Here is a 22,339-nt window from a genome sequence, read left to right on the forward strand (position 1 = left end):
ATGGGGTCCCAATAGTTCATTTTTGTTCTTGATTCCCTTGCCTCTGGGGATGTGTTGAGGAAGAAATTGCTGTGATTGAGGTCAAGGAGGCTGTTTCCTGCTTTCTCCTCTAGGATTTTTGTGGTTTCCTGTCTCACGTTAAAGTCCTTTATCCATTTTGAGTTTATTTTTGTGAATGGTGTAAGAAAGTGGTCTAATTTCATTCTTCTACATGTTCTGTCCAGCTCTCCCAACACCACCTGTTGAAGAGGGTGTCTTTGTTCCACTGGATACTCTTTCCTGTTTTGTCAAAGATTAATTGGCCATACACTTATGGGTCCAGTTCTGGGCTCTCTATTCTATCCCATTGGTCCAGGTGTCTGTTTTTGTGCCAGTACCATACTGTCTTGATGACGACAGTCTTGTAGTGGAGGCTAAAGTCTGGGATTGTGATGCCTCCTGTTTTGGTTTTCTTCTTCAATATTACTTTGGCTATTTAGGGTTTTTTGTGGTTCCAGATGAATTTTAAGACAGTTTGTTCTAGCTTTGAGAAGAATGCTGGTGCAACTTTGATGGGGATTGCATTGAATGTGTAAATTGCTTTGTATCTCATTTTATGCATATTTCTGCTGGAATAGCACCTCCTCCAAGAAGTTCTCCCTGACTACCCCCTTCTATAATAGAGCCTCTGGAAGGTCTATCCAGATCCTCCATTACTTCCTCCATTTCTTCCTGTCATTCTCTAGTTATCTGAATACTATCTCACGTTTCTAGCAGAAGAGAATCTCCCTGAGGTCAGGGATTTGTCTTATTCTCTCTAACACCTAGAAAAGTACTGGACACATAGGAGACTTTCCATAAATATTTGCTAAATGAATGAATGTTTGAAATTGGAAACTGCCCAAAACAGTAAACCGGATAAACACAAAAAATCAGGAGAAACAAAGGTTATCAATATGGGACCATTCTTTCACTATCTACTCCCTGAATAAGTTGTACTTAAAAATAAAAGTTTATTCGTTTATTTTGAGAGAGCTCATGTGTGTGAAAGGAGAGAGAGAAGGAAAGAGAGAGAGTCCCAAGCAGTCTCTGTGCTGTCAGCAGAGAGAATCCCAACAGAGGGATCAATCTCAGGAACTGAGAGATCATGACATTACCCCAAATCACAAGTTGGATGCTTAATGGATAGAACCACCCAGGCTTGAAAAGTTGCACTTTAAAACTACCATAGGAGAAATCCAATGCGGCAGTTACCATAAGGAATGATCTCATCAAAATAGCATTTCAAGTGCAAAAATTGTTATTGATGAATCAGTGCAGAGAGATGCACTCATTTCAAAAGGTCTTCCATAGTCTTACTAGATCCTGTATTTGCATTTTTGAATAATTACATATGGAAGCCCTAAGGACTGGTCTCAGGAAGGAAGTTACAGGCCTGCTGAGGTCTATTCAGGTTTAGCTATTCCTAGGCTAAGAGCCAGGACAGGGTTGGAGCAAGAATTCAGTTTCCTTGTATTTTCCAGCACAAACTGGCTTCTTTCAAACAATCAGGAAATGGCACATACATGAACATATAAGAGGATAAAGGAAGATGAGTTTTTCTTATTCTTTTAAAATCTATAGTAGCCCCGAAGAAATTTTGGATATATTGAAACTAGAAGATAGTTGATGATGCTAACCTCACAAATAAAAATATCTAAGCTTTTTTGAACTTCTAACATGTACCAAGCACTGTTCTGATTACTTTATATGAAATAGATGTAAATAAATCAGATACTTTTGCTGCCATACATAATGCCCTAAAGTCTTTCTATTTTAACCAATCGGAGTCCACATGAACAGGTATCTTGTTCTCGATTCTCCTATCCCCTTCAATTACTATGTTCTACGTTTCTTATACTGTCCTCCTTGTTATTTTTCAGATATTCCTGTCATGCTTCTGCCTCAGGACCTTTGCATCTGCCATTCCCACTACCTGGAATATTCTTTTAGGTCTCCTCCTTTTAGATCTCCTGCTTCTTTATGTATCTGCCCAAAGTTTATGTTCTTATTGGAGTCTTCTCTGAATACCAATTTGAAACCGCAAATACCATCTTCCCTATGCTGGTACTTGTATTTCCCTTTGCTTTTTCCATTTAATTTGCCACAATCTAATATTCTCTGTATTTTCACCTACTTAAATTCTAACTTCCTTCCACTGGATTACTGGAGTACAAACTGGGAAATTTATCACCTTTGTTACCTGCTGCTTCCTCTGCATACACAACAGTGCCTGATACATATGAACATGTGCAATTAGTTAACTCATTCTTTGGAAATAAATATTACTGTCATTCTCATTTTACAACAAAGGAAACTGAGGCACAAAAAGATCAAGTAATTTGCACAGAGGAACAGGAATGACTATTTCTATGGTCAATGTCCATAGTCCTGAATATGGTAGTTATTTGAGATAAGTCTTGATCAGCAAATCTCTTCCTCCTTTCTCTGATCTGGGACCAGAATCACTTAACCTGTGTAGGCCTCTGTTTTCTCATATAGAGATGGGTAGATGTTAACATCTACTTAGAATTGGATGTGGCGTTTTAATGAGATAATGTATACGAAGTGTTCAGTCTAGGGACTGATGCACTGAGAGTGTGCAACCACTGGTATTCCAGTCATTATAATTTGCACCATCATTTTAACATTCCCAAGTAGTACATTGTATGGAAGATCTACAATGCATTTAACCACGTCCCTTTGTTCTTTTTTTTTTTATTTTAATTTTTTTATTGTCTTTATTTTAATTTGAAAGAGAGAGACAGAGAGTGAGAAGGGGAGGGAGAGAGAGAGAGGGAGGGTGGGAGACACAGAATCTGAGGCAGGCTCCAGGCTCTGAGCTGTCAGCACAGAGCTGGACACAGGAGCCCAAACCCACAGACTGTGAGATCATGACCTGAACCGAAGTGGGATGCTAACCGACTGAGTGAGCCACCCAGGCGCCCCTAACCACTTCCCATTGGCCAGACATTTAGCTTCTGATTAACATTCTGATACCTTCATCTTTGGAAATGTTGACAATTTCTTCCTTATCCTCAACTCCTAGAAATAGAACTACTAAGTCAAAAGTTATATATATATCTTCTAAAAGCTCCTGGTACATAAAATTAAACAGGCCTGTCTTAGGATTTGATCAGTTCAAAATGTAATAGAGGCCTTAATTATTGCTATACTAGCAATAATTACAACATATTAGCATATCAAGGTAACATGTGTATCTTAAATTTACACAATATTATATGTCAAGTATGTGTCAATTAGTAAAAGGAAAAAATAGATTTTATCATCTATTTATATTTAATAAGAACATCCATTTTCCTTCACCACCACATGTATTATTGGATTTTTTTTTCACTTTTACTATTCTGAAGACTAAAACATGGTTTGAGGTTAGATATTTTTTACATATCATTAATTAATTTTACTAGTTTCCCAATCAGTTCCTTCAGTTTAGAAAGCTTCTGTCTAAGAACGCTTGATCCTCCTTGAAGGTTTGCCTTGTCTGTGCAGTCTTCATGGAATGCTGCTCCAGCAAGATCAATCTCTCTCATTTCCTGTTATAAAGCTACTTTCTGATGGTTTTATAATGAAGGCAGGGGTTGCATCTTAGTCTAAAATAGAGTCCTTCAATTATCACCCACCCACTGAGATTTATTGAGCATTTACTATATGCCAGTCACTGTTTGGGGCCTTAGGAATCCAGCGTAGAACCAGATAAACTAAGTGCTTCTACTCAGAGTACCTGTATTTATGAGGACATGCAGGCAAAAGTACATGAACAAAACAATTACTGACACTAGTTACTGATGAAAGATAAGAAGAAATAGGGTGTAACTGGGTGGGAGAGAACTTGAGCTGGGGTACAAGAGACTGTAAAGGTCCCACAGAGAGGAGTCTGGAAGTTGAAATCTGAATGATGAGAAAGAGAAGGTCTGGGTTACAGAATCCTGGAAAGATGATACATCTTGTGTAAAGGTTCTGGGAAGAAAATGGTCTCGGTATGTTTAGTGCATGAGAAGCATAGGAAATGATGGTCCAAAAGATAGGGAAGCACCTCATCATCTAAGGCAGGGGAAGCAAACTTTTTTGGTAAAAGTCCAGATTATAAATACTTTCTCCTTTGCAAGCTATATGATCTCTGCCACGACTGCTCAACTCTGTCCTTGTAGCAGGAAGGCAGCCACTGGCATATGTAAATGAATGAATGTGGCTGTGTTCCAGTAAAACTTATTTATGAAAACAAGCAGCTGGTTGGATTTGGCCCACAAGCCACAGTTTGTGACCCTTGATCTAAATCTCATAGGTTTTAAGGCAGAGTTTAAATGCTATGATTTGAATGGCAATAGAGAGGCAATACTAATATTCATACTAACACTACTATTATTAATATCAATGGAAAGCCATTGGAGAATTTTTTCTGTTTTTTTTTTTTTAATTTATTTTTGAGAGAGAGAGAAAGAGACAGGGAGGGTCAGAGAAAGAAGGAGACGCGTAATCCGAAGTCAGGCTCCAGGCTCTGAGCTAGCTGTCAGCACAGAGCCTGATGCAGGGCTCAAACCCACCAACCATAAGATCATGACCTGAGCCAAAGCCAGACACGTAACTGACTGAGCCATACAGGCGCCCCTGCAGAAGTTTTTTTAAAAAGAGAGGGATATAAAAAATACCTTCAAAAAATAGTGAAAATATTAAAAATAGTTTTCTCTAATGAGGGGTATTTGGAAATGGAAAAAAGTGATGAATGCTATTATTGTTGTTGCAAGTTTTATAAAATTATTGACATTTATCCATGTATATTTTGATGTTCATAAAATAATTAAAAAATTTAAACAAAATATAAAAATAAAGACTATATGAACTAGTATACTTACTCAGTGGCCAAAACTATGAGTAAGACAGGAGTTGGTGCATATCAAAGAGAAGTTAAATCGTGCTAAATTTCCTGAATTTTTTGGGAGGCAATGAAAATACACACATTTTAGAAAAGTACAATGTACATATGTATTTAAATGTAAGGATAACCAATAAACATAGACTTGGAAAAAAGGGGAAGCTATGAATCCCAGTTGTTCGGGTCTCAGGACCTGGCATGGTACAGGCAATTAAAAACCAACTGCTAAGTAACAAGGGCCATTCTAAAAGATAAAGAGACTATTTGAAAACTCTCTCTCTGAGAATATCTAGCTCTGGGGTGGTAGGCACTGGAAAAAAATAAATATAGTGTTATTATGGGGAACAAAAATCTTTCATATTTGCTGTTTCAGTACATCTACTAACCTGGTATTTTTAGACCAGTGCAATGGGAAGCATTGGATCAAAAAATTGACTGTTGATTATAAGCCAAGCGATCAGTTGGGACATAAAGCTGAATGGGAGTGCACAGACACGTGAGAGAGACAATTTTCAATTTTAGGCACCTGAGGACCTGTAACAGATACCAGTGCTTTTGTGGCAGGTAGGCTGACCGCCAGTATCACCGTCAAGCAATCATTTCCTCACATTTTCCTTTCCTAACAGCTGTAGTGGGAAACTGGATTTCTATGACAAAATGAAATAATAGCTCCTTCCATTTCCCAAAGCTCTTTATTAGGATCTAAAATTTAATGAGCTCACTCACCAATCATTCACACAGCTCTAACCCTGGAATCAGAAGGTGAGTCTCTTCTGCCCCAAGCTTTCCTACAGTATCCAGTTCATTTCCTGCCAGCTGTTTGCCTCTGTTTGCTGTTTATTAACTTTTGTGCCATATATTTAAAAGCAGAAAATCAGAAGATTCTGAGCCCATTCCCCACCACAATTTAACTGGGTAATATCCCAATTTAGAAACCTATACACAAGTGCCAAAATCTGATAAAACACTTCTCTGTGTCCAAACAGCAAGGATCCTGGGAAAAAGAAATGAAGAATTAGACTGCATTTCACTCTGCACATTAGAATTATCCATGTGTCTCCTCAGCTCTCAGTTAAATTTCTTATGAAAGAAAGAAACAAGGAAGGAATGAAGGAAGAGAGGGAGGGAGGAAGGAAGGAACAAAGGAAGGAAGGAAGGAAAAAGTACAGGATACTTCTTCATCTTAATATCTGGAACATTAAACAAAGAGATAATTATCTTATTTCTGGGTCAAAATGAAACACTCCATTCATCTGGTGTTTGGTCCAGCACCAGACAACAGCTCTTGCCTCATCAACAGTGCCATTTGGCCATGGTGTTCCAACCTAATCATTCTGACAGGGCACTGGGAAGGTTACCAGTGGACTTGATAGAATTGGAAGATTTAGCTAGCTTAAATATCTAGTCTTGGAGGCTAAAACCCAATCATCACAAACTGATCTGGGGCTTTGGGTTTGTTAGCCAGAATCTCCCAGGTGTGAACGACTGCCTTCTTATATATAAATCAAGCCTCACTGACAAGAATATCAGCTTCCTGAAAGTGGTAAATCAGAAAAGTAATATCACATCAAAGTTCAAAGTGAAGTTGGAGGGCCTGCAATACAAGAAGGAAAATGGGACTTTGAGGTTTGGTCACATGCTGCCCATCAACAGATTTTTACTGATAATCCACTGTGCCTGAGACTCCTCCTTCAAGTATATAGAGATATTTGGGAATCTCAAGTAATTGCTAATTTAGTAGTATTGATTTGTCCTCTACATTCCTTGGGACAGTGTACTCTCAGCCTTGCCCTGTAATTTCTTGGTTGACTGAGAAATTCTTGTCCCCAACAACCCCATGTACATAAGACCTTAGTAGGAAAGTGTGACTTTCTTTTTTTTTTTTTAATGTTCATTTATTTTTGAGGCAGAGAGAGAGAGAGAGAGAGAGAGAGAGAGAGAGACAAAGCACAAGTTAGGGAGGGGCAGAGAGAGAGAGAGGGAGACACAGAATCGGAAGCAGGCTCCAGGCTCTGAGCTGTCAGCATAGAGCTTGACACGGGACTCAAACACACAAACTGTGAGATTGTGTCCCCAGCCAAAGTCAGTTGCTTAAATGACTGAGCCACCAGGCACCCTGCCTATTTTTCAATCAGGAGAAATTCCACACGAGCCCTCTTTGAAATCTGTAATCAGATCATTGTTTAAAATTTGAGGTTGCTCACTTCTTGATCACTGACTTCCCCATGGTTTTCTGGCCAAACTCAGCCAGACCTAGAGGGCCAAATGTGATACTAAACTGGGGTAGAATGCTACCAAAGGTACAAGTTAACAAACCTGGCCATCTGTGCAAGACCCCACAGCAGTTGGAATACATCCTGATTCTAAGATCCAGCTGCCAGTCACCTGAGGACAGTTTTGTTCATTAGCAACTGCTTACAATTCAAAAGCCAGAGACCCATTATCCTTGGAAGAAACCAGAGTGATGGCAACAAATTGATGATACCCAAAACAAGGAAGACTGTGTACAGACAATATTTTCAGCACATCCTCTTCAAAGGGATTCTTACCAATAAATATCATAACATAAATCAACTACTCCCATGGGTGCCTCTCTACCTGAGGGTAAAGGGTGTAGGCTGGATGCAGTGTTTCCAAGTTTTCTCCCCACCAACCATCCTATGGAGCAGGGAAGGGAGCAGGATCATAATTTTCAGATCTCAGCTATTACTCTCAGATATGGGAAGTTTACTTGGCTTCTTTACTAGAAGGGAAGTAAAGGGGAGAACAGCTGGTTTCCAACTCTGATCCAATGTTTTTCTCTAAGAGACTGTTCTCAGTCATCCTCATCCTTTGATGTACTACCATGAGTCTAAAATTCTAAACATAGGGAAAGTCCATTTAAATAATCACTGGCAACCACTGTCTATCTGCCCAGGGTAAAATTTCACATATTAAGGTTCTGCCTTCAGTTTTCCTGTCTGGATTTTCCTCCCTCACCAGCAAGCAAGGCTTTGAAACCTGATGGGTGTCCTACAATTCTACCAAATTCTGATACTCTCTACCTGGAGAGTGTATCAGACTCTATGGGTTAAGGGCTCAGTACCATAAGACTGCACCTTCCCACCCCTGCTTCAGATACCAATCTCAAGTTCATGCTGTTACCTGTGCTTACCACTTGTTGGCTATAGATTAGAGGTTCCAACAACACCCTCCTTAGGCTTGAATTAATTTGTGAGAGTGGCTAACAGAATACCAAAATACTTTACTTACTACATTACTGGATGTTTTGTTTGTTTGTTTGTTTGTTTGCTTGGTGTGTGTGTGTGTGTGTGTGTGTGTGTGTGTGTGTGTGTGTGTGTGTGTTAATAAAGGATACAACTCAGGAACAGCCTGTTGAAAGATATGCATAGTGAATAGGTATTGGAAAAAGGCACAGAGATTCCCCACTCTTGGAGCATGCCATTCTCTCCAAATAATGAGTATTCATCAACCTGGAGGCTCTCCAAACCCTGTCCTCCTGGGTTTTTATGGAGGCTTCATTACATACGCATTATTCATTAAATCATTGGTCAGTGGCAATCCATTTAACCTCCAGTTCCTCCCAGAGGTCAGGAAGTGGGACTGAAAGTTCCAACTCTCTAATTGCATGGTTGGATCTCCGGGTAGCCAGACTCCATCCTTCAGTAGGTCCAAAAAGTTACCTCATTGACATAACAAAGGATAACCTATTGCTTTCATCTTTTTGGAAATTCCAGAGATAGTAGAAGCTCTGTGCCAAAAATGGGACAAAGACCAAATATATACCTCTTACTATAAATCACAATATCAAACTATCATGCAAATGATTACTCATAAGCAAAGAATAAGCTTTGAAAGCATAAACTGAACAATGTCATACATATCCCTGTCCTAAAATTCATTGATGGACACTTTCCCCTACTTTTCTTCTAAATAAAATCAAGCATGCAGGGTCCTTCATGCCTCTTCAGAGTTAGTCCTTGTCATCCTGCTAATCCATACTAACTCCTCCATTTTCAGTTTCCCCAAATACATGACTATGTTATCTTCTGCTGACTCTCCTGCCTTGACCTGGAAGGAAATTTTTGCTAAAGTGAGCCTAGCTTGGAAGGATACAGTTCCCCTTTACTGAGCATTTGCCATGTGCTAGAGAGTGAAGTGTTCTTCTACTGTAACCCATTTGTACAATTCTGGCTTCATTGTCAATGCAATTTAGAGTTTCAGTACTGTGCAAATAGGCCGCTAGGTATAATAAGAGCAGTTAATGATTAAGGTTCTAGAAAAAAAGAAATGATTAAGGTTCAAGAAAAAAAGAGGAAGAGCAGAGAAAGAAGAGGGATTCTGGCAAGGAGATTTTTAATGGCTTTTATTAATATGTAAACCTCCTTGTGTTCCTTTGTAATTCTTCAACCCCTGCCCCCCAGGAGTCCCCAGCCAACAAATGATCTCCGTTCTCTCACTAAAGATTAATTCCAATGTTAAAAATATTTTGGTATAAGTGGAATTATATAGTCCATACTCTTTTTGCTTGTATTTGTTCAGTGAGCATAATCATTTGGGACTTACCCATGCTATTGGATAGATCAATAATCTATTTTTTTTTTAACTGCAGAGCAGTATTCCATTTCATCACCAGACCACCATAACTTGTTTATCTATTTAGCTATTGATGGGCATTAGGGTTGTTCCCATTTTTTGACTAGTATATCTTCAAAAAGAAATTACATGTAAGGCTGTGTGGACATATTCTTTCATTTCTCATTGGTAAAGAGATAGGAGGAATGGCTAGAGTAGTACAGTAGGTATATGCTTAACATTTTCAGAACCTGACAAACTGTATTCCAAAGTGATTGACTTTTACATTCCCACTAGCATGCTGCACATGAGAATTCCAGTTATTCTACATCTTTACCAGCCCATGGTATCATCAGTTTTATAAACATTCCACTAAGTAATTTAAAGATCTCATTTTCTTTTACATACACCTGTAAGTAGGAATGACTATATAGGCAGAAGAATCGAGGACCACAAAGGTTAAATGACATAGTCACAATGTACAATGAATTAGGTTCAGAGCAGCAGCACATGGTGGGATATGGAGGAACCCTCTTCTAGGAACACAGGGCATTTGGGACCTGAATGAAATACTAAATAGACCAGTATTATGCTCTGTACTATAGGTATCTCAGGACCCCAAATCTGGATTTGACAGGTCCCTAACTGCTCATCAGCAGACTGTTCTATTATGATTTCCTGGGCTTTGAGACGAGTTGTTTCCGAAAATGATAGGTGGTCTGTGAACCCTGCAGAAATGCCAATGAACGGGGATTTGTCTGGACATCCCAGTACTAGTTATAAAGGTGATGCCTGAGTCCTGGTGACTGATGCCTCTTGGAGGCTGAGATCTCATAGTAAAAGACACTTCCTGGGAAAGCTGGGCTCTCCGGTACACTTCACAGGGGACCGAGTCAAGACTTGCTTAGTTTTTCCTTTTAGCAACAATTTCTCTTGTGCAATTTCTTTCTCTGTTTAAACCTTTAATGTTGGGGACTTTTGCTTTAATATAGTAAGTTATTTCTCATTCACTTCAGTTTTACCCGGCCTCTTGCATTTTAACTGCTAAACTAGCTACTCAGCTAAAGGAAGGGACTAAGATCGTGAAGACTCCAATTATCCTAGGGGGCTGCACCCAGAATTAGCTGATGCATCACAAGAGGAATAGAGGACAGCACTAGCTCAAGCCATTGACTAACACCAGACATGCTAACAGCTGGTTTCAGAGGGCTGTTGGGGAGAAGCTCAGTTATCACCAGGGTCACTGCAGGAAGCAGAAAAGAGATGGTTCCATAAGCTTCTAATATAAATTTGAACAGACAAAACTGAACAAAAGAAGCAAGACCTCAACTACCAGTATGCTTGCCTGTCACAGCACCGCTGCACAAACAGCCTCAGCGTAAGCTAAGCATTGGGATACTTCTCTCAGTTGTATTTTGATGCAAGGTGGAGCTTCAACGAAGCATTCCAGAAGAGAAAGTAAGAATTTTTGTTTTAAAATACATTTGTATTTGTCTATGAATCTGGTGATTTATGTACCAGAAGCAGTTATCAGACCGTTACCGATGAGTGAATACAGAGGATAGGATAATGGGAGGCAATCTTTCCTCTTTCCTCAGTTAGTTGCTGTTAGAAAACAAAACAAAACACTGAATAATGGGCAATGCTACTTGCAAATTTTAAGAAAGAAAAAAGTATCTATAAGCATATCTCTCTTACAGTAACAAAGCAGCATAACACAAAAGAAAAGATAAGGCATATTATATTCCCATACTCTTTTAAGTTTCCAAGTGTTCAAAGCAGCTTTCAAACCTGCTTTATCTTTTCTATTCCCTCAGGCCTTCTGTGACATCTTTTGTCAATCTAATACAATAGCTACTTAACTTCCTTTTCTTAACTCTGGTGTCACCTTTGCTCAACCTCAAGTACTATCCTGGAATCCACATTCCAAAATACCCTATGTTAAAGCTCCTCCCACATTCATAAACCTTTTGTTGGCTCTCCGTGGCTTATAGGGATAGAATCCAAACACAGTCCTCTGTAATTTGGATTTGTTTCTCTTCACCCCATCATTATTTCTGTCACAGGGCCCAGGCCCACAAAATCAGAGAGGGGAGAACTGAATCAGAGAGAAGACCTTGACTAATTCAACATATGCAGAGGGGAGTATTTCATTCTAAGAAAATAAAGCAGTATTTCAGCTTACAAGCTATAGTGTTTAAAATTAATATGGTTCATCCCTTTGAAAAATGGGATTCTTGGCAAAAGTTTAATTTGAGAATGAACTGTTGGGGTTCACACTGTTTTAATGTTTTCCCATAAAATGCAGTTTTATTACATTTTATTCTTACACCTCGTATTCGCAAGAGTCAAAGTCATGTCAAGTGCAATCTCCTCTCTCCATGCATCAGGTGTTGAAAACACCACTCCCACTCTTTTAAATGGGATATAATTTCTCACTGCATTATCACAGTGCTTCCTCTGCCTGGTAACTTCTGTCCACTTGTCATTCTTCCATGAAGCGTAAGTGGACTTCTGGTTCCTGGGTGCTGGTCCTTCAGTCCTTGTCTGACAACTGTCATGTGCCTCACACTATTAAAGTTGGTTTGAACACCTGTGTTGACCACTAGCTTATGAGTTCCTGACTGGCAAACACGGTGCTTTCTTTACCTCTTGTTCATAATCCTTCACAGAATACTAGGGACATAGTAGGTATTTCACAATTGGTGGAGCAAGTGCTGAAAGACCATGAGAAAATTTTAATCCAATCAAACAGGGCAGAGGCATCAACTAATAAATACCCCCAAAGGGAACTAGGACTGCTCCTTTCTGTATGGCATTTGAAAATGTGAATAAAGAGAGGTATAATCAGAAACAAAATAAAGACCAATTCAAGCACACACCCATTTCCCTGACTATTCTTTATATTAGAACAGATTTAATTCTAATGAAGCCACCCAATGGCTCTTGCATGAGGACAACAAACAGTTGAATGAGAAGAGACGTCAAAGGTCATTTGACAGTGCCCAGTATTAATCAGGAATGACACATGAACTTTAAATCCCTGCCAGTTCTGACTTATCGGTAGTGGCTGCCTAAAGACTGTGTTGAGAAGGGCTTTAAGACAGCACCTGGGTTCAGGTTCTTGCCATAACTGACTACCAATGTCTGCCTAGGGCACAGATTAGGAAATGTGTACCTACTCGCCAAATATTTCTGATCCCTATGGTCCTAGGTATGTTCATTTGTGTTCAGATTCTGGGGCTCTATCTTCCACATGTGGAAGATCAAAATGTTGGCCTATATTCTAAACCCCTCTGGAAATGATCCTGGATGATATACCTTTCTGCCTGTCCCTTTGTCATCTCTGGTCAATGTCTTGGTCCTGACTTTTAAGGTCTCTAGCCAAAACCTTGGAGTGGACACTGAATTCCAACTTTCTGAGTCTAAACTTGGCCTTTGACGCTGAATAATGTTTTTCTGATCTCCTGGTTCCTTGATCTCTGGATCTCCTAGTTGCTTGAGATAAGAATTAATTTATTCCTACAGGCTCTAAAAATAGAGATCAGGAAATATTCATATGGCATGTTCTGTGGATTAGGAAGAAAATGGCCTGGTAGTTTTCAGAAGCATGCTTGGCTTGTGCTGACATACTTCCAGCATGCTTGTTTAAAAAGTCTAGTTCTATGCCCATCCTTCTGCCCTACTGAATCAGTTGGGAATATTTTTAACGATGATTTCCAATGGGGATTATCATGGGCACAATTGTGAGGCCCACAGAATTAAGCACCCTGAGTTGGTTCAGAGATTGCTAGCAGTAGCCCTACTTCTGTCATCTCATGGAATAATGCTTCAATGAAAACCAAAGACTCTCATTACTTAAGAGCTTTAATCCATGCTATTCTGTGCTGATATATGAAGCATGGCCTGTGGGTGGCATTACAGAAGACATACTCCTTCCTTTCAACCACTACTCTTTTTCCAGCATTTTCCCCTGAACAGAAAATGCCTCAGTGCTTTTCTTTCTTCTCTTCTCCCCATCCTGCTACCCAAACAAATACTCCTGCACAGAAGGGAAGACTTTTGAGACCCTTGACTTCACTCTATTTATATCAAGGTCTACTTTGCCTTTGCAGAGCCAATTGGTGTAAAGTTTGTCTCCTCATCCTTGTGTTAAAAAAAAAAAAGATACAATGGCTTACCTAGAAAGCTCTCCTGACAACAACTGATTAAAAAGATTTAAATAAACCTAGCATCTACAGGGTTTCTCTTATTTTGAAAGTGTAGATTGTATCTTCCCTGTATGAACCTAGCTGTTTTCCAGGAGGCATGCAAAACTGATAGATAAGCCAGAAACTTTGTTTTCATGGAAAACAGTCTCATATTCCATAGCCATTTTCAGTGTATAGCAAGGGGACATTGCCACACTTGACTAGACCAGCTAGCTCCTGCAGTGCTGTAACTCTATTTGCAGTGTTTCCTTGAATCATTCCAGTCACCTAAAGAGAAATTCTTAAAACCAGGGATCATTCTCTTATGCCTAAAGTTGACCTCTTTCATCATGCCTAACCATGCTGCATGATCCTCATAATCACAGGGTTAGCAATAATAAAACAAGATGACTATAATCTCCTGCATCCTTCTTCACAAAAGCAAAAATATACTGAGGGTTGATGTTTCACAAGAAAATAAACATTTCTCATACTTTGTGCTGTGCTAATGAACTCAACTGAAGAGAAATTGCACAAAGATATCTCTATCATAATCAAAATGATTTCAATTTCTGAAAACAGTAAATAGTTATTACTGAACTCACTGCCTAATCCCTTTTTCCCCCTGTTACAATGGAATCCTTCCACTTAAACACTTAGACTGTTCGATCTAAACACAAATGGAAGGGCTGTGATTCTGAATATTTTTAGCTTGGCAATGATGCCTTTTTCTGTGATCTCTGTTCCGTTTGTCAATTTGCTGCCTTCCACGATTTAAAATCCATGGTTTCATGTACAAAAAATATTTTTAATTTGTCACTTATGCTTCTCTAGCCAGATGCCTATCTTTAAGATGTGTGAATTTCCATATAAATTCACTCTTCCCATTTGGCAATTTAGTACCTTTAATTGTGCCAATCAGCCATGTAAAACATCATAACCCATTGAGAGTATACAAAGAAAGAGTACATGTCTTCAAAACTCTAGGATACAAAGCACACTGCTTGAAGACGGCTTAATTATTGGTGTAGTTCAGTTCTACCAGCTCAAACTCTTCTAGAACAACTGGAATCAGTGAATTCAATTCCTGAAACCCTGTATCACTTTCAGGTTTTTAAATGAGTCGATTATTCTCTTAATCATACTGAAAAGATTCACAGTCATGACCAGAAATGGCTAGAGTTGACAGATGAAATGGTAAATACTTACATTGTCAAATATTACAACGCGACCCATCTCTAAAACTGCAGGTATTCCTCCTGCCTTTTCCATTCCCCAACAATTAATTTATAAGACAAGGATTTTAATGTTTTTAGCCTGTTATATAGGGATTTGTGTTTGTTTTAATAAAAAAGTAATTATTATCTTCATGGGCTTTGAGAATACAAGTCATTTCCCATAAAAAGTTCAGTGGTTATTAACTTACTAGCATACATTTGGGAAATTCTTTTCTTTTTTCTCTCTATTGCATTCCACTACCCTAACTCATATTTTACTATTCCCTTGGCCCAGGAATAGATAGAAGCAATAAAATGCAATTCAAGTTGGTTTCACAGACAGTAAACATGCATTATGAATTTGAAACATACTGTTAGAAACATACTATGCTTGTTGAGCATATATTTTAGAACTTCCTCTAAGCTACTTCATGACTAAAACCATATCTGGAACCATTCATTGTCCTTGGTTTAAGAATTCTCTGTGGTTTCATGAGAAACAAACAAACAAACAAACAACCCCAAATCCCACACAGTCCAAACTGATAGCTTCTGAATCACACAATTTAGGTGAGAGACATCTTCCCCAATGGAACACCAGTCAGAGGACATTAATCATTTACATGATTATATAAGAAGAGACGTTATAATGAAAAGCTCAGATTCCATGAATTCCTAGAGGCACAAATCTGTGAATTTGTCAAGATTCCTACTTCAATGATTGTTTCCCTCATTTAGGGCACTAAGTCCTTGAATGCTATAGAGACTTATCCAAAGTAACATGGAATCAGGCTAGACTCCCTATGTTTTAACTTCTAATCAAGCTCTTTGTGTGCTCTCTCCTATACAGTGATCCAGTTAGTGCTCCAGGCCCTGGTTCTGGCTTTAGCTGTACCACCATGCCAGAGCCGACTTCACTGAATGAAGGACAACGCATCTTAATAAGATCACCATATTAGAATTGCTCAATTTGCATATACGCAAACCCAAGTCCAGGTGAGTAGAAAAGTCGGCGTATGAATCTCATCTAGAATCATTGCTTTAGCATTGCCTAACTGCATGCCTGTCAAACCTATAGCTAGATAAATGTTAATTGCTTTAAGAATCAACACATGAGGGCTGCCTATTTTACGGATTCATAAAAATCTTTAACTATATGGGAGGCGCATGTACAATAACCATATCTAGGACCAACATATTAGGGTCCATGAATTTTGCAAACTTTGAGTTTCCACAGCTTGATGACACCTGCTCTACCACACACAGTCCCTCCCACAGCTAGAAAACTGGGTCTCTCGTATCACTCTGAATCACTTGATGTGATCAATATAGATCTAGCTTTAGGGAGCCTAGGATGGAATGAAAATCAAAACTCATATATGTCATATATATGCAAATATACATGTAATATGCAAATGGAACCTCCAATAGGTTGTGTTGCTCACACACTAGATCCAATCCACAGTGAAAACCTAGAGAGTCACAAAGAGTGAGAGAGAGCTAGTCACGACCATCCTCATCCTAATGAAGGATTGTGGCCTTTTTCTCCTATCCCAAGGAAATACATGTGTAAGAAGAGATGGTAGGTAATGAATGAATAGGAAGGTATAATTTGGATAGATTACATGATTTTATACTGGATAATCTGTTTCTACATTGAATAATTCTATCACAAATTAACTTGAAAAAGCGACCTCTGATGGGTTTTCAGTGAAATGAATGTAGCACAGTTCCCTGTAGATTTTAGATTTCTGTACCACTGAAGCCTAGTCAGTCATTCAGGAAATAAAACCTCTCATTTTATACAATCAATTTGGTTTCAATATTTACAGAAACAAACATACCTTTGAAATATGTGATGTGGCGTACATTTTCACTTACCTTTTCCGCTGACTGAGCAGTGCCAAAAAAAATGGGAATGAAGGCAAGCCACACTATACATGTCGTGTACATAGTGAATCCAATGGGTTTGGCTTCATTAAAATTCTCTGGGACACCCCGAGTCTTGATGGCATATACAGTACATGTGACCATGAGAAGAATGCTATATCCCAAGGAACAAATGATTTGGAGATCTGTAATGTCACATTTGAGAACTCCCCTGGCCAGCTCAGGGTTCATTGTCTTATGTTCATCATAGTCTATGATGATGTTCGGTGGGTCAACACCAAACCAAATGAAAACTCCCAGAAGTTGAACTGATATTAAACTGGAAGTGATTGCCAGCTGTGATGTTGGGCTTATGAGTCTGGGTGCTGTCACTGATTTCTTGCCCTGCTCAAATATGCGATAAATCCGATTGGTTTTTGTCAAGAGGGCTGCATAACTGATGCACATACCCAAGCCCAAGAAAACTCTCCGGAAAGAACACACGGCCACATCAGGTTTGGCTATCATCAGGAAAGTGATAATGTAACAAAGAAAGATGCCAGTCAACAGAACGTAGCTCAGTTCCCGCCCAGATGCCCGGACAATGGGTGTGTCATTGTAGCGGATGAAAGTTGCCATGACAAAGATGGTGGCGATGATCCCCAACATTGCTAGGAAGACAGGGATGACGGCCCAGGGTGAATGCCACTCTAGTTTGATGATGGGGATATCCTGGCAGCCAGTTCGGTTTTCATTGGGCCTCTGGTCGTAGGGGCAATGTTGACATGTCATCTCATCAAACTGGTATTGGTAGCCGTCACAAGGCTCACAGGTCCAGCAGCACGGAGTTCCCTTCTGTGTCTTCTTTCTTTGCCCGGGCTTACATGGCAGTGTGCACACTGAGGGGGGTATCTCCCGGACTCCTTTACCCCACTGCATGTCCTCTATCTGCAGCATAAGAAATGAGAAGGTGTAACTGGCAGATGAATTTAGAGAAAAGGGAAAGAAGGGAACAATGATAGTAGCAGCATCTGGGACCTGACAAGGTTCAAGAACTACCCACCTCCCCACAGTTAGTATGAACAAAGACCAACATTTGACCCCAACCATTCCACCACAGCATCCCTACTTCCCGTCATGATGGGGTATGCCAAACATGCCTGATTTTAAGAATTTCCTGTGGTTGGGAATGCCTGAGGGGCTCAGTCAGTTAAGCATCCAGAGCTTGATTTCTGCTCAGGTCATAATCTCACAGTTCATGGGATCAAGTCCCAAATCAGTGTGGAGCCTGCTTGAGATTCTCTCTCCCTCTCCTCTGTCCCTCACCTGCTCTTGTTCTCTCTCTCACTCTCAAAGTAAAAAAATAAATATTTTTTAAAAATTCCCTGTGGCAAATATTAAAAAATATAGATTCCCTGTTTGTACCCTATATCTTCCAAATAAGAATATACTAAAAACAAACAAACAACAAAAACAAACAAACAAACAAACCCAACTACTTTTGGATCTTTAACAAATGCCCAGAGGAATCTTATGATGAGATAAATCAAAATAAAAAATTTAAATAATGTGAAATGTTATCTGCATCTCCTTTATTAGCTGTTTTTTTACACTTTGTTTTAAAATTATTTTAGATGTTACTGCAATGTTGACTACCTTCCCTAAAATTCTGTAGCCATCACTGTCAATATCAATGAGAAATTTTCAAGTAAATTAATTTTAGTCTATTATTTATCACATAAGAGTAATAAGGTTCATTATTCAAGGGTATATAATGGTAGTTGGCCATATATACGTGATTAGGAAGCATTTGATAAAAAAAATAATATGGTCTGGAAACCTTTCAATATTGGCTGTGTACCTACCTATTTAGAGATAAAATTTAAGACTAAAATACTGTATCCTAGAGGAGGATGAATGTGGATTTGCTTTGATGAGTATAGTGGTTTTCAGAGGGGAATTCATAATCAACAGTGTTCTGAGAAATAATGTCATTAGAAACAACGGAAAAGTAGTCCTGGGCCAAAATTTCATTGTAGCAGAGGTCTCATACTTGCCAGTACAGCATTACCTCTCCCTCTTTCCTGGTATTAGTTCCTCAGATCTCTTTTCTATGTGTTTGCTCTGAGATGAAACTTACACAGAAGCCCCAGGAGGCTTACATGACCCATTCTCTGCCAGTTAATGTACAGCAGTGGTTCTTAAGCTTGAGCATGCATCAGAATCACCCCTTACCACCCAGTATACTGGGTCCCACAGTAGGATTTTTTTTGACTGGGTATGGAAGGGATCTGAGAGTATGTACTTCTAACAAAATCTTTGGTGATGTTGCTGGGGGTTGTCTAGGGACCAAAATCTGTCAAAAATGGATACATTCCAACCTCCTAGCCACAGAATATGGGTCAAGGATGGGTCATTATAGAATAGAAAGGCATTTAATTTCAATTTTACTGAGATTACATGCAATAAAAATCTTTTGTTTTTGTTGGACTGGCAGCTTGTAGGATGTAAGGATGCCAGTATGCATGGCTATAGGAAGGAAGGAGTTTGTAAGACAAAGAAGGCAGCACAAAGGAAAGCATTACTGTGAAAAAGAAGAGAAAGATCACTGAGGAGCCTATGTGAGCTACTTGAGATAGCCATGCCTGAAGCATGAATTCCCTAGACGGGGCCATTATATAAACCAGTAAATTCTCCTATGCGGAAACATTTTTAATGGAATTTCTGTTACTTGCAACCAACAGTCCTAAAAAATATATGTATTAGATAATTTAAGTGAAAAATATAAACTAAATATGACTTTAATTAAGTCAGCAAATTCATTTATAGAATAAATGCCAATGAACAAATTTAACTGGTATTCTCTATACCTTTTTTTTAAATGTTTATTTATTTTTGAGAGAGAGAGAGAGAGAGAGAGAGTCAGAATATGAGCAAGGGAAGGGCAGGGAGAGAGGGAAACACAGAATCCAGCTCTTAGCTATCAGCACAGAGCCCATAGGACACCAACTCATGGACTACAAATCATGACCAGAACCAGAGTCAGATGCTTAACCAAGTGAGCCACACAGATGCCCATATTCCCCACACCTTTTCAATACAGTTGGACCAGAAAATAGGATAGAAAAATACTGGAAAATATGAGGTTTTTAAAAAATGCATAATTTTAAGAGATAAGGAGGAAAGTAAACTGATTTATTGCTCTTGGAAGTTTAGTGCTGTGTTAAATGAAAATACAGTTTATAGCAGGGTGTGATACTTCCATCAAAACCTGAATAAGACCTACATTCAAAATCTAAAACAAATGTAGGTAACTGTGAATAATAATGGCTCAGGGATTAAGCTTCATAAAGTATAATAGCCTTCTAATGGTTGAATTTAAACTTTAAGCAGAGACTGAAGACTCTTCAGGTGATTCCTGTAAACCCATTTGCCTGAACACAAAGCCCAAGTCAGTACTAAAAAATCTAAATATAAAACATAATCATCTCTTTCTCAAAACCATCATTTTCAAGGCAGTAAGTCATTGGCAGTCATCCCAAAGTCATAAAATTAAGGAAATAATTTGTAATAAGAGATAAAAAGATACACATTAACTTTACAAATGTCAAATTGCAAGAAGGTAGAACCTAAAAAATTGCTATTATTAATACAAATGTTTCCAAATGTCAAATTGAAAGGTCCTACTCCTGGTTAATAAGAAAGATTAACCAAAAAAAAAAAAAAAAAAGCAACTAACCCTGTAAATATATTTCATTAGCTAAACTTGAGATTGCCTAATTCTAACAGTGGTAGATAGTAATATGCCATATGATTAAACTTTATCTATGGGGATAGATGGAGGGCTCATACAAATATAAAAACAAATTATCATTATCTGTAATATTTTACAGCCAATTTCAAATGTTTCCAGCTATTTCTTTCCCCTTGGAATAAAATGCCCAGAAATGCTGAACAGCTTCCCCCCGCCCCTTAACTTATCCAAATATATATGAGCTATAACCACAAACATTACATTGACTGATTATTTAATTTGTTTTCAATTTTCATTTAAAGTACATCTCAGCTCAGTTTAATTGTATATATTACAGCAACAAAGTTGCCTCTTGCACCAAATGAACAAAAGCCTAATTTACTTCCTTTTCAAAAAAAAAATCATTACTGAAAATATAGTGTTGAATGAAGATACCAACTAACCTTTAAAAGCTCTAGGGAGTGAGAATTTTTCTAAAGCAATACATATGATTTCTGTGTATCTATACCCATACACACACACTCAGTGGCTTGTTTCATAAGAAGGAACACTCAGCTACAAATGCCCATGGATACTTATTGAAGGGAGAATAATCATTTAGGACTATGAATATTCAAGAAGAGTGTCAACTTACTTTGCCAGAGGCTAGTAGGAATGTAGACATCTATTTTATTTTGATGGCTGCAAAAATCTGTGTTTCAGTTAGCCAGAAAGCCAAAGTGAAGGTGCAGAAAGATTAGAAAAAAGGAGTAGCGTGTTTACAACTATCTTCTTTAGAAGATATCGTTCTACATTCCCTGATAAAGATACATTTTCCTCCTGGACACCATTGTTTATAGTTATTGGATACTGGATTTCTCAATAGCTGGCTCAAGAGATACTGAAATAGATTATATGGATAAGCAGATCAATGGTTTAGGCAAGATATGTAGTTCTGGCCGATGAAAGCAAAAATAAGCCTGATGTAGAGACCTAGGAATGTGGTTCTTCACTCTTAAAAGAGACACAAAGATATACTATCTTTAGTCTTTGAACTCTGATGTGTGCAAACATGACCTGTGGAGCTGCAGCAGCCATTTTTTAACCATGAAGTCACAAGCTTATGGGATAAAAAGCCAATATCCTGAGGATAGAAAACAACAGATAAAAAAGAATTTGTGTCTTTGATGGTGCTGAAATAACTTCTGGTCTCAAGATGAAGCCACTCCTGCTCAGGACGGCACATCAGCAAACCAAACTTGGGCAAGTTCTGTGTCCCTGTAAGTAAGCTCCCCCTGGCCAGACACACTATGTACCCAGTTAGCTAGTCTCAAAATGCCAGACCAACTCTGAGCCCTCTTGCCCCAAACAAGATTGACTATACGGCCTCAGACAATGAGTTCTTTTCTGTTTATCTTTTCCTTGTTATTTATTCTTTATCCTGTAAAAAGCTTTCATCTTCCATTCCAAAATGAAAGCCAATAATACAAATTCTAACAGGGATAGTAGTAGTAGCTCCAGGAGGAAAAGGGACTTCCAAATCACAAATGAACAGAAACACTTGTCCCTTCTCCTGGGAGCAGCTAAAAGAGAGTGGTAAAGCCCCAGACTCAGAACATCAGCAGGGACTCCATGGCTTCTGGCTTAGAGGAAACAATGAAAAAGCACCTGTCAGCTAATGCTCTCTAGTGCGTGTGATTGGCAAAAAAAAAAAAAAAAAAAAAATTGGGATCTGGCTCTAGTAGAGAGTGAGCTACTTCACAGAGAATGTGCAGACCTTATAATCACTGGAATTTTAAAATAAAACCAAATTAGTTGCTGTCTTACTGCCAAATGCAGAACT

At 38.7% G+C, this 22,339-nt stretch overlaps 1 protein-coding gene across 6 annotated transcripts in view; it reads right to left on the reverse strand.

The window, feature by feature from the left end:
* GRM7 (glutamate metabotropic receptor 7) overlaps positions 1 to 22,339 on the reverse strand; it is an 850,676-nt gene that overhangs the window by 139,657 nt on the left and 688,680 nt on the right. For all 6 annotated transcript variants that reach the window (XR_003901066.1, XR_003901065.1, XM_029917442.1 and 3 more), the window contains exon 8: positions 16,776 to 17,711. Coding sequence is in view for 4 of the 6 variants with exons in the window: in XM_029917442.1 (XP_029773302.1) it covers positions 16,776 to 17,711 (936 nt within the window). In the remaining 2 variants the exon portion in view is untranslated. The remainder of the gene's footprint in view (positions 1 to 16,775; positions 17,712 to 22,339) is intronic.

The sequence above is a fragment of the Suricata suricatta genome, chromosome 12, assembly GCF_006229205.1.
Source record: "Suricata suricatta isolate VVHF042 chromosome 12, meerkat_22Aug2017_6uvM2_HiC, whole genome shotgun sequence".
Taxonomy (NCBI): domain Eukaryota; kingdom Metazoa; phylum Chordata; class Mammalia; order Carnivora; family Herpestidae; genus Suricata; species Suricata suricatta.